At 47.2% G+C, this 13799-nt stretch overlaps 1 protein-coding gene across 1 annotated transcript in view; it reads left to right on the forward strand.

Moving 5' to 3' along the window:
- Positions 1–1813: 1813 nt before the first annotated feature.
- LOC142578190 (DNA topoisomerase 2-alpha-like) overlaps positions 1814–13799 on the forward strand; it is a 72371-nt gene continuing 60385 nt past the window's right edge. Inside the window, exon 1 of the mRNA XM_075687592.1 lies at positions 1814–2179. Within this exon, the coding sequence (XP_075543707.1) occupies positions 1814–2179 (366 nt within the window). The remainder of the gene's footprint in view (positions 2180–13799) is intronic.

Below are 13799 nucleotides of genomic sequence, written 5' to 3' on the forward strand. Positions count from 1 at the left end.
TGACCTTCGATTCCGAGACATTTGTTGGCCTCTAGTTTAATTTTACAGGTAACGGATAATTACTTACGGTATGCATACATGATAATTATCCAGGACTTCAGAAAAAAATGGACGCTTGGTGGCCCATATGCCACATTAAAGGTGTGATGAACGTAAGCTTTGATTAAATTCATTTCGCTGCAGATCAGAATATGGTGTTGTTGCCCATGGAATTGGACATTATTTGAGAGCGGATTTGTGACGACCATAGCGTGCAATGGCATGACGAGTGGGATGACGAAGTTTAAATGACAATGATCAAACGACCACCACGACATCACGATAACGACATGATAGCGAGTGTATGACGACATTGATGTGACGAAGACTGTATCGCCAAACCTGTATGACGACGATGGTGCGACGATGACAGCATAACAAGAGTCTGATGACTAAGATGGAGTAACGAATACGTAACGACCCCGATGGTATCAGGACGATGGTCTCGGAGACAATGAGTACCTAACGAATCTATTACGATCACAGCGCGATGACGATGGCACAACGACAGCCGGATGGTAAAGCTGAAATGACGAAGATGTAACGACCATGACGGTATCATTACTACGGGCGCATGCATAGTGGACCAAGGTATTAGTTCTTCGGCTTAGCCTCTGGAAAGGATCAACACAATGTATACGCTCCCCGCACGGGCAAAGGCACCGTGCGTGAGCTCAAGTCCAAGTCACAGAGGTGTCGGTGGGCGAGAGGAAGCATGTACATACGTACCGACGCAGTCCCTAGTGAGAAGAGCCACGCTACCCCCACAAGAGTAGCCGACAGCGGCCTCAGTGACGTGAAAGCCCCGCCTCGCCGCGAACCATCGCGAGTGGAGCGCCAACGCTGACAACAGGTTCGGAGCAAGAAGGGAGAGAGGCGTAGGGATGGCAGAACAGGTGAATACGCCCGCGCAATGGCGCCGGCGAATTCATCCTTAATCCCCACAACGTGATTTATATTATATACTCAACGTGCTATTTCTTATAGTGCATTTACCTCAGGATCTCGGAAGTATTACTTTACATCGAAATGGTTTCGCTGAAATAATGTCGCAGAAGCTCTTTTAGGATACTCATCTTTAACTCCTGACGCGTGTAGAACAAATTTCGCATGAACATTTTTGTTCATGAACCTGCCAACAAACATTTTCATGGCTCAATTGGGAACTACGGTGGACGTGTAGATTTCGTCTGCTATTGAAATTCTGATTGACTGGGCGGGCATGCGTCAGTCGGAGAGAGACGCCCCCAGCCAATCAGCACTTCAGTAGCAGCCGAAATGGGCATGTCCACTACCTACAGAACCGCCCCCCCTCCCCCTGGAAAGCATAAATGTACAATTACCCAAATGAAAACTTAAGGAGCCAACGGGACACGCCAATTGGCTTCGCGAACAAAATTGGACACCCCGCTCGGTTTTGCAGGCCCAATAGGGCAACCCAGTCGGTTTCGCGATCCCAGTTAGACACACCGATTAGTTTCACGAAACCATTTGGACTCACCAAGTGGTTTACACAAATCCTAATGGTTTTTCACTTAAACCATTTGAAATCCAATTGGACTCAAATGGTACCATTTGGAATATTCAAAGTCCCAAATGTGGGCTTTTTGTTCTTTTTTTTTTACTGGGCAGGCAAGTGGCATGTGTCGAGAATTGATAGGCGCGCAGCGCGTGGACACGCTAGTCGCAGTGTATTCTGAAAGCACGCGCGGCCCGGTATCTCTGTACTGGCTAGAAGGTGGTTGTCAGAGGGTTTAATACGGATGCACGAAAGATGTCCTGTATCCACAAGGACCGCAAAGATGAGGAACCCCCGGCTTCGAGTGCCGCTGCGGAAGGCCAAGGCAGGGTTCAGCAGACGAAAGGCACCGACGCAGCCGAAGAAAGTGCGCCGACCGTGGAGGACATATACCGGACAATGACACCAGTAGACCACATCCTTCGGCGTCCGGACGCGTATATAGGCTCCATTGAGCCTATTACGCAAACAATGTGGGTGCACGACAAAGAAGATAAATCCGGCGAAGGACTAAGGTGCAGGAGCATCACCATAGTTCCAGGCCTATACAAGATATTCGACGAGATCCTCGTGAATGCCACCGACAACAAACAAAGGGATAGGAATATGGAGAAAATAGAGGTAAGGACGCGCATGTAGTTAGGGTAGTGTGCTGAACTCCTGACCTTCGTCTCATGAATCAGTCACAACGACAGCACGCGAGGGTACAATTGTGAGGTGTAGGAACGGTCACGAAGTAATTCAGACCAAGGATAAGTGTGTGGGATGTCACACTGCGCCATTTTTTAACAAGCTTAAATTACTTACTGTTAACCAACTTTATAACCTTAAGCTCGCCTTTCATATTCTCAAGGAAATTGGAAATGACGTGAGTAGGTAATATGACTCAGTGCTACCCTACTTATGTTCCTTATGATCTCCGACACGAGCGATTTATATGCCGCTATTCAGAACCATTTACGCAAATCAATCATTGCTGTACCTAACACCTAACCTTCTCCGCAAGAATAGTTATATCCACGAACTTATGAAAAATGTAGTTCTATGCACAGTTTAGAGAAAAATGTGACAATGTACTTACTCTACTGTAATGCGTCCTAAATAAGTTCCTAAATTTTAAAAAAATGTTTGTTCTATAACCTTTGTACTCTGCTACATTCTCTAAAAATTATACATTGCTAGGAATGGTTATGTTACACTTTGTATAACGCTTACATAATCTTGTACTTTTTAATGTTATCAGTTATGTACGCGTTTGTTCTTGTCATAGGTTATTGCTGTTGCATTATTGTAATTCTGCTACACAATTTAAAATGCCTGTTGGCGATGTTCTGTTTTTTTTTTTTTGGGGGGGGGGGGGTGGCATCTTCTTATGTATAAAGCGAATTGATCTTTTTTTATGTTTTCCTTTTATTCTCACTGCTTCTGAGGAAATGTATGGGTGGCGGGCGGACCTTAGTCAGGCAGAGTTCATCTGCCTTTAGTGATTTCAACCCAGGCAACGTATCTCTGAATAAATTGAAACTGAAATGCTGCATAACTCGTGTTGTACAGAGCCGATCCCTGCCACTATGGAGACTCGGTCGTCGCGCAAGTGTAACTGCGCATAGGAAGTCATATTACGTCTGTTCGTAGTGCTTTAGTAGTATAGGTGTTGCCGCACGGCTACAGGCTGCTTGAAGCAAGGTTTCTCTTTTAAGCTGCACTCTTCGATCAGTGTCGGTATGTCGCCTAACATGCCGGGAAAAGCACGATGACGAGCTAGAAACGCATAGCTTGGGCTGCGCATCGCCACCCAAATTGTCAAGGATGGTGACCTGTATGAAAGAATTCGGCGCTCATTTAAACCTTACAGCGTTTTTCACTGGTAGGTTCGGACCAGGATTTCTTGCTCCGCTGTAACGAATCCGAATTTCACTGGTCGATCTGGAGCGGGTACGCGCTTTCTACTGGTTGTTTCGGATCAACTCGCTTCGCGCTGGATCGCTCTCACTTGCTCGGCGACCGAGGCGCGAAAGCGGGCGGAAATAGCTCGCGTCACTTCCGTCTTCAAGCGAAATCGGTACCCGGTTGGTACGCACAACCACGGCCGGACTCGACTCCCTTAAAACCCCTGAAACTTCGTAAAGTAAAGCCCCTTGAACTTCGTAAAGTAGTGCCACGCTTTGAAGAACGCCGCCTCCTCCTCCAGCGCTCAGGCCGAAGCCGACGCCGCGTCGCTATTGGCCTAATGGCATCACGTGGCCCCTTGCGCCGGCTTCGTTTGTTTACAGTCGCGCTTCAGTGCCATCTTTGCTCGAGAAGCGGCGCTTGTTGGCGGCATTCCTTCCGTTCCTATTCTGTGTTGTTTTGATCTTGTGAACGCCTCGAAGGATATTTTGTGGCAAGTGCGACGTCGCTTCACGTCATTTTCTGTTACCATGACCTGCTGCGCGTTTGGATGCCAATATAGTTTTAGCAAAGGCAAGAATATGTTCGCGATACCTTCCGGTAAGCGCAACGCGTTAAGAACGAAGACATGGCTTCACCGAATCGGGAGGGAGAACTTCCGACCAACTTCCTCCGCGCGACTATGTGATGTAAGTTGTGGCTCTCTCAGAGTATTGTATGTGCCAGGTTTGCGTATTGTGCTGCGGGCAATAACGTAGTAGATATTGCACAGTTCACTGTGCATGTTGTCATTTGTACGCACGCTTCAACATGATTTTTACGCAACGTCTGCTTTGCTTATATGCGCACTACGTGGTCGTGTTAGTCATATTTGGTGCGCTTAATCGTTTTGAACGCCAACCGGCTTGAGTGCGCGCGGGCACGCGAGGTTGCGTGCGATAACGTGATTACGAAATTATTAAGATTCAGCGCAGTCCTTCTGATAAAATTTCAGTCTCGATCATGAAAGCGCCTCAGGAGAGCAACTCTCTGCCTTTTGTGGTTACTTACTAGCCTTCTTTAGATAGACTAGCTTTGTTTGCCACATTTGTTCGTGTTCCTCGTTGGCGGTCGCCCGGTGGATTTGCGATACAGAGGCACCGATGAAAAGCGTGCGTGCTCTCCCGAAACCTTGTTACGCGGTGCCTTCGTCGTCGAGCGACCGCATCATAAGTAATTGAGACGTATGTGTTAATTAGCGTGAGCTTTAAACTGTGCGAAGCTAAAGATGCGGCGGTGGAGCCCTCGCAAAGAAAACGTGCGGTCGCCCGCCCGTTCCCTGGCTGGTTTAGTCGTCGTTCGTGCTTAGTCGTTAGCTCGTTCGTTCGCACGCTCGTTTAGTCGTTTGCTCGCTCGTTTAGTTCGCGCGCTCATATAGTCGTTCGCTTGCTCGTCTATGCCACTATTAGTTTCAACAGTCATTACGCCTAATTGAGACGCGCTTGCTGTAGGACTCTTTGGCTGGTGCGTTTATTTACGCAATGAGACAATAAATGGTGCACACGGACTTGTGACTTCAAAGGCAAATCTGTAATGCATCTATGTGAAAATAAACTGTTAACTTGCAACTCGAATGCCGTTTCATATCATTTTAACCTATGGATAAAACATCATTTCACTTGCCGCACTTTCGACCGCGTCATGGCGGGGGGATTCTTTGCGCGATCATGACTTCACTAATAAAGTCATGTCTCGCAAATGTTACTTCAAAGGGAGTGCAACCGTCCTGAATGCATGCACCTCAGTGCAACTCGGTTCGCGACAAGTACGTCACTTAGTGAACGGACGAACCAACGCACGATGAAGTGTTATTCGTGATAAGTCATTAAACTGAAAAAAATTACTGAAGGCCACAGTGGTCTTGTTTGAGATTGAGTCAAGCATTGTTATCGCGCTCCCGCTTCGCGCACGAATTTTTATTTTCTTGTGTACGCACAGTCCCGACTCGATGATCGGCCGCGGTATTTCTGTCGGCGTTGAGACACGAGAAACACAATAGCACCAGCGCCCACCTCTGAGGCTTTGCACGCGCTTAGATTGGCAAGCACGCACGTTGGCGCCACTGTAGCTTGTAATACACTTTCGAAGCTCCAGAGCAGTGATCTCCGTCAGCCTTTGTAGGTCATAGCTCATACGCGCCGCCCTTACCATGTGAATTCGCAGCGCGTATGAGCTATGACGTACAAAGGCTGACGGAGATCACTGCTCTGGAGGTTCGAAAGTGTATTACAAGCTACAGTGGCGCCAACGTGCGTGCTTGCCAATCTAAGCGCGCGCAAAGCCTCAGAGGTGGGCGCTGGTGCTATTATGTTTCTCGTGTCTCAACGCCGACAGAAATACCGCGGCCGATCATCGAGTCGGGACTGTGCGTACACAAGAAAATAAAATGTTTTTAGCATTCGTGCGCGAAGCGGGAGCGCGATAACAATGCTTGACTCAATCTCAAAAAAGACCACTGTGGCCTTCACTAATTTTTTCAGGTTAATGACTTATCACGAATAACACTTCATCGTGCGTTGGTTCGTCCGTTTACTAAGTGACGTACTTGTCGCGAACCGAGTTGCACTGAGGTGCATGCATTCAGGACGGTTGCACTCCCTTCGAAGTAACATTAGCGAGACATGACTTTATTAGTGAAGTCAGGATCGCGCAAAGAATCCCCCCGCCATGACGCGGCCGAAATTGCGGCAAGTGAAATGATGTTTTATCCATAGGTTAAAATGATATGAAACGGCATTCGAGTTGCAAGTTAACAGTTTATTTTCACATAGATGCATTACAGATTTGCCTTTGCAGTTACAAGTCCGTGTGCACCATTTATTGTCTCATTTCGTAAATAAACGCACCAGCCTAAGAGTCCTACAGCAAGCGCGTCTCAATTAGGCATAATGACTGTAGAAACTAATAGTAACATAGACGAGCAAGAGAACGACTATATGAGCGCGCGAACTAAACGAGCGAGCAAACGACTAAACGAGCGTGCGAACGAGCGAGCAAACGACTAAGCACGAATGACGACTACCTATGATGCGGTCGCTCGACGACGAACGCACCGCGTAACACGGTTTCGGGAGAGCACGCACGCTTTGCATCGGTGCCTCTGTATCGCAAATCCACCGGGCGACCGCCAACGAGGAACACGAACAAATGTGGCAAACAAAGCTAGTCTATCTAAAGAAGGCTAGTAAGTAACCACAAAAGGCAGAGAGTTGCTCTCCTGAGGCGCTTTCATGATCGAGACTGAAATTTTATCAAAAGGACTGCGCTGAATCTTAAAAATTTCGTAATCACGTTATCGCAAGGAACCTCGCGTGCCCGCGAACTCAAGCCGGTTGGCGTTCAAAACGATTAAGCGCACCAAACATGACTAACACGACCACGTAGTGCGCATATAAGCAAAGCAGACGTTGCGTAAAAATCATGTTAAAGCGTGCGTACAAATGACAACATGCACAGTGAACTGTGCAATATCTACTACGTTATTGCCCGCAGCACAATACGCAAGCCTGGCACATACAATACTCTGAGAGAGCCACAACTTACATCACATAGTCGCGCGGAGGAAGCTGGTCGGAAGTTCTCCCTCCCGATTCGGTGAAGCCATGTCTTCGTTCTTAACGCGTTGCGCTTACCGGAAGGTATCGCGAACATATTCTTGCCTTTGCTAAAACTATATTGGCATCCAAACGCGCAGCAGGTCATGGTAACTGAAAATGACGTGAAGCGACGTCGCACTTGCCACAAAACATCCTTCAAGGCGTTCACAAGATCAAAACAACACAGAATAGGAACGGAAGGAATGCCGTCAACAAGCGCCGCTTCTCGAGCAAAGATGGCACTGAAGCGCAACTGTAAACAAACGAAGCCGGCGCAAGGGGCCACGTGATGCCATTAGGCCAATAGCGACGCGGCGTCGGCTTCGGCCAGAGCGCTGGAGGAGGAGGCGGCGTTCTTCAAAGCGTGGCACTACTTTACGAAGTTTAAGGGGCTTTAGACTCCCTCGCTCCTCCGCGCTCCCTTACGGCCTTTGCAATGGATGCTGCCGCCTGCCGCCGCAGCTCTGTGTTGGCGCTGTCAGCTCACCATTGCTAGAGTTACTGTATATGCTACCGTAGGTAGCAGAGTTGCGCGTAGGTCCGCCATCTTGCCTGAGAAGCAACCAAGTCTATGCGGCGAAGCCGCACTCCGTTTTTGCAGGCGACATGCCTAGCGTATCGTCGATCGACCGTGGGCGCTTTTGCATCGCTTGTGCACCGCTTTTCCGCCTAATCGCAAACAAAGCGCATCGAAACAGCTGACTGGATTAGATTGTGAAGAAAAAGGCGCTGCCCCATTTTAGCGCGCGGCGTAAGATGCAGCGCGTATATTAGTTTTTTTTTTTTTTTTGACTTGCATTCCCCTGTGCACTTTCTCCACCTTAATAACGTATGGGCACTCGCGTATCTAAGATAGATTGTGCATTCTATATACGCCGATCAGATGCAGAATTCGTGAACCGCGACGGCAACGATTAGATCGCACCGAATAAACTTAGGGAATATGGTGATGTTATATTATAGATTCCGGAAATCCTACAAAAAGTTTCGTGGGAAAAAGCTACTTCACAAGGTAGTATAAGGTTCGAAATAACATAGCGTATTAAAAACTGGACAAACTTTAGTAATTGAGGTAAACAATCAGATACTTTAATAACTTTTTTTCGCTTGAATACTGCTTGGCACTCAGGTTTTGTTTCAACAGAGATAAATACGGTACTAAGAGCAGTGCTGTGCTCTTTTAGCATGTAAATAGTAACAAAAAGCACCGATCCTGCAACTACCTCTTTTTGGCAATAAAATCACAATGCGAATTTCAGAGAACAAAACAAAAACACTAGTGTATGCGCGTGCAAATATTTTGATAGAGTGAGCTTTATCAAGTGGTGCTCTTTTACAAAGGGAACTGTACTAAATATAATGAGGCCCATACTTGCTTATGTGCCATAGCTCTCAACATGTAGCCAGTCTAAAATATTACTGTTGAATCAATGACCAACCATTGATATTTCGACTCTGGTACCCCATTAGATCTTGTGTAGGAACATATCCATCTACCAGCAAGCAATGGATATCAGCTACACCTGCAAGTGTGATTTCATTATGTGCTTTTCACTGCAGGGATTCCAAAAGTAGCCTTCTGTGGGAGTGTAGCGAAAGTTTTTCTCACAGGATTGACATAGCTACATTATAGGGAATAATTCAAAACACAGTTAGGCCCTTACCGTGTGTTAAATAACGACATTCATTCCTCTTGCATCCTGCTTCACATAAGCTGTACTAGATTAAATATCTTTACTTAGTAGTAACTTCTTTCATATTCAGCAACCCAAGCAGTGCATAATCATGAAAATGTGAGCTGGCTTTTTTACGTCACTTCTGTGAAAGCAGTGTGATGCATCACATGCAGAAAACTGGTAATTCCAGCTAAATCTTCTGTATAACTCTACGTGCTTCCATTATTTTAAAGAAATCCAGACTTGCAGTAGCTTTTAATATTCCAGCTGTAAATTTTTCAGCACAGCCCAAAGAGCGCATAGCTGTTAGTCAAGCAATTTCATCTCATACACACTTGACGCAATAGGCAGTTGACTGAAAATTTGTTTGTTCAGGTGTCTTTACCTGAACAGCCTTCACTAGTTTTACAAAGGAAGAAAAACAATTACTGCAGTAAGGTGTCACGAGGCAGGTAAGGTGCCACGAGGCATGCCGACGAAACAAACGTGAGATGCGCTGCGCACGTTGCGTTGTTGCTACGCAGCTAGCACGCACATGGACAGCGAACGGCAAGATCGGTCAGATTGGATTTGAATTTGACTGGTGATAACTTGTGTCAATCCAGTTCGCTGCAGCGGCGGCGTCGGGAAATACAAAAGTTGGCCCGAACATGTGCTTCTCCGCAATGCACGGTTGCTTGGCTACCACGTGATGACGTTCTGCCAATAGAGGCGCTAGCGGCGTGATAAAACAGACGCGCAACTCTGCTACCTGCGGTAGCACATACAGTAACTCTAACCGTTGCCGCTCCACATAGCGCATTGACAGATGCGCTCCGGCAGGTAGCATACGAGTAACATCTGCTTAGCGTCGGCTGCCGGGCGCAACTTATCTCTATTGTTTAAGCTTACTCATTATTTTCAGTGCCAATAGTCAACGTCATAGCTTCATATGTGAATGAAACGGCTTACAGCTTCTTTTTGAAGCCGTAAGCCTGTAGCAGACGACGCTGGAAAGATTAAATGAGAAGGTTAAGCCAACACCAACAATTAATGAATACACATGTCGTTACTTAGGGGAAACGATTAATTCAGTACAAGAACTTCAATTACAAGAGAGGTACAGATACTGCGAGGCTACAGCTAAAATGAAATTTTTACAAGCACAGAGTATTTATTTATTGATCAATACAGTGCACTCTTGTATGTTTTGGTACCAACAACCTTCGCACCATGTACGTTAAAGGCTAAAATATTTTCTCCGTGGCTTATGTACATAAGCAACTGGTTTATCATTTTTTTCCGTTATCATCTTTGTGTAATTTACTAGAATTAGTCGGACAAACTTGTCAGCAATCACACCAGCTGTGCGCTTCGTGTGACCAATGCCGACATCTTCGGGGCACGTCAAGATGGGCGATTGTTCAAGGTATGGTGTAACCGAAAGTTGCAGCACTTCGTGCACTTTCGCTCGCGGAAGGTGCTTCTAAGCCGTTTCGAAGAAAGCCACAATTTTGTCCAAAAGTGCCAAGAACATGCGATTTGGATAGTGCAGTCCACCTTTTTCCTGTTCGTGCAACAGGGTGAACAAAGGATCCCGTTCTTTGTATGCAACCTGAGCGCGAAGCCTTTTGATCACGACAGGGTAGCGACTAGCTCGGTGAGCGTCGTTACTGTTGGTCTGTGTTGAAGCACTTTGTCTCTCCTCGGTTACCTCGCCCCGGGCACCGAAATCTTCACGAGCAGGCAACGGCGGCTGTGCTTTTCGCTTCGATGAAGTTCCAAGAGCTCGGGGGTCACGACATGCAGGGTCCTTACGCGGTCTCTTTGTAGCTGGCACCATGGAGGACAGATAGAGTTCGAAAATGGTCGGCATAGCTCCCGCAAGGAACTTCCGTATTCGGCATCCGGGAACATAATCGCTTTAATTGAAGTGTTTGCTACACACTACAGTTGATGCGGACTTGTCGTTGATGGCGCGATTTTAACGGGAAATGTTTTTTTTTTTTCGCCACTTAGAACACCGTTCCGCATCGCTGGGAAATTCGTGAAAGGAAACGCTGGACGTCTTCCGGCCCCTGCTGAGTGTTGCAAAATGGCACGCAGCAGTACACCATGGCTACAGTGATAGCGTTTGAGGCAGTAGGAAGAAAACGCTTGCACGCTTGCAACGATCCCATGGAGAAAGCTAACAAATTCAGCTGCAGAAGTTAGTACATAACAGGAAGCACGTGAGGGATCGGCGGCATAGGCATGCTGCTTCAGACGCCGCCGTCAAGCACAGAAGTGGTGAGGTTACTGCGCCAGCAAAATCAGACCAGGGTTGCAGGGAGGAAGCCAACACTCATACCGTGGGTATCAGCGGACAAGTCTGACGAAAGTTGTATGCAGAAGAAAGTCACTAATCGGGACAGGAGCTACTCAAGAAAATTATATGTAGAACCACCACGCGTGCCTTCGCGCTGCGGACATGGTGAAGTGGTAGCGACCTCATGCGGCGAGCCATCGAGCTACTCGCGAAGAAAATGTTCCGTGTACTCCCGTCGCGTTGCGAAGGGAGCGCGGTGGAGAGAGTCGAGTCCGGCCGTGGCACAACATGTGTTGCTTCGTAACACGCAGGAAGAATAGAGTTTCATATTAGTTTACCTAGAGGGAAATCTGGCGCTGCGATCGTTCAACCATCTTGGGAATCATGGGAAGTACAGGCTTCGGATTGGCAATGTATTGACTGGCGAACTAGTCTACAAGTATCTTTTTGGCAGTTTTGGTTCCGCTCCAAGCGCAATTGCAATAACCTGCAGTGGGACAGTGCAACGCAAAGCTATGTTATGTTGCTCGAAGTGGCGATAGCGCGCTGGGCCAGCGGCAGGGAGGATGTTTGTGTCGCGGTGTGGTGTCTAAGCTATGACGACAAAGCGACGGCATCGTAAACGTTGAAAGAACATGTTTTGAGCGTTTGAGTAGCGTTACGTGCTTTATGAAACTTCAGAATAGGAAAAAGGAGGCACTACTGATACAAGACAGTTGTACTTCTAGTGGCCTGACAATCAAATCTTATTGAGGGCTTCATTATGCATTGCTCGTTTATGTGCTCATTGAAATGCGTGTTTTAGTACTTTGAGAACACAAACTTACTTGTGGTAGGAAAAGTTGCTGCTTTCTGGCTGTAGTCTAGTGTCGCAAAATGGGTAAGTGCAAAGCCACGCCGTAAGGCTTCGATGCGGTACGTCAATATATGATGAAGCATACTCGTAGGAGGCCACTAGCGTCCTAGCTAGCACTGCAGCAGATGTACTTAAAAGTACTTGAAGACGTTCAGCAACCGTACCAGCCGACGCAGCCTTTCGAAAGAGCCAGATAGTTCGCAAGTGCCTGTCGTCTGCGAGAAAAGTCTCGCGTTAGCAGCGAGCAGGCGTCGTAGCATACGACACTTTTAGCATTCCGCTTAAGGGCGCAACACTTACTTACACTACAACATTTTTATTTCAATAAACACTTGATGAGTATTTTTATGTAAGTACATGCGCGGTTGTTATTGCTGTTGCAAAAATAAATAAATAATTATTCTCCGGCGTTAAATCGGGAACAGAATCGCACAAGAATGCATACCCTGATTTGTCCTGGTGATAAACCATAGTAAACCGTGCTTCCATCTCAATGTCATACAAAGTTTATGTAGCGTGTTGTACATTATATAACACACTGCAGAAATAAAATTAGATTTTACGCGATAATATTTTAGTATAGCTTTGTTTACTGCGTCGCAAGCAAACGCAACTAGTCTAAAGGTCGAATCCGAAGCCTGTACTTCCCATCATTCCCATGTATGTTGAGGCAACGCTCATGAGAGCCCCCGTAGACACTAGCGCCACATTTCCCTCTAGGGTATTTATTTAGAAACTCTATGGGAGGAAGAAAACTCAGGAGAGGCCCTGACGTCACTCTTTGTGAAGCGAAAGTGAAGCCGGAAGTTGGCGTTGTTCATGGCGTTGCTCCGCCTATCGGGCCAGCTCTCCTCTCTTGTTTACTTTCTCGCGAAACCACGCCGCGCTGCGCGCAACCGTGCTACTCGGACCCGTGCGCTCCGCAGCAATACTAAACAATCGTTAGCACGTTAGCATGATTCACCCAAAGAGGGCAAAATATCCCGCGGATATTCCTTCATCCGTTACCATTGCCGTGGCGCGGTACATTGCGTACAGCGTTGCATGCGCGTTCATTTCACGAACTTTAGTTCCTCCTGTCCCACCTGGCCACAGCAACATCCGGTAGAGCACGGTCCAGATAACGCAGCGCAACAAAATACGGAGACCAACGCAAACCTGCCCGCACGGTGCCTTTGCCACGGTACGAAACCTACGGAGCAACACGTGTGAGCGCACAGAACGATGACAAAGCCGCCATTGTGGCCCGAAAGGCGGGGCCGCTACAGCAAAGAAATAAAAAAACAGGAAAACAAAGGAGAACCTACTACGTCATTTCCTCCACACTTTTCTCCTAGCGCGCGGAGGGGGTAGGGTAGGGCCTCTCCTCAGTTTCCTTCCTCCATGCTTCGTAAGATGGACGACCGCACGCAAAGTTTGATCCTAGACGCCAGCGCTCGTTTCTCCACTGGCGGAACGATTTGATCTCCACGGGTGTTTCTGCCGCCGGTCGCGCCCGCGTTCAGTTCGTGCTGCGCGCGAAACGTCTCTTGTTTGCGACGGCGCCTCTTCGGATGACCGGGAATTATTATTGTGTTGTTAACTGTCACGACAGCAATGTAAACACGAAAAGGTTGATGCCACCAGTGAAATTCTGCCGATTCACAAGAAAATGGTACAAAAAAAGCAGACGACAGACATGGATTACTGCGGTGCGCCGAGCGAAGTAAACAACTGGCAAACGAAGCGAGCTCGTTCATTGATCACTCCTGAGTGTAGTGTACGACGGTTTTTATATATAACCCACATAAATTTAATAATTACTCGGTACATAATCCTTCTATTCATACAAAAACTTTAAGTTGTTCGACGAGCGCTTGTCCTGTCTTCTTTCTCGTGTTTCGTTTGTGTGTGCGCT

The sequence above is a fragment of the Dermacentor variabilis genome, chromosome 4, assembly GCF_050947875.1.
Source record: "Dermacentor variabilis isolate Ectoservices chromosome 4, ASM5094787v1, whole genome shotgun sequence".
NCBI lineage: Eukaryota > Metazoa > Arthropoda > Arachnida > Ixodida > Ixodidae > Dermacentor > Dermacentor variabilis.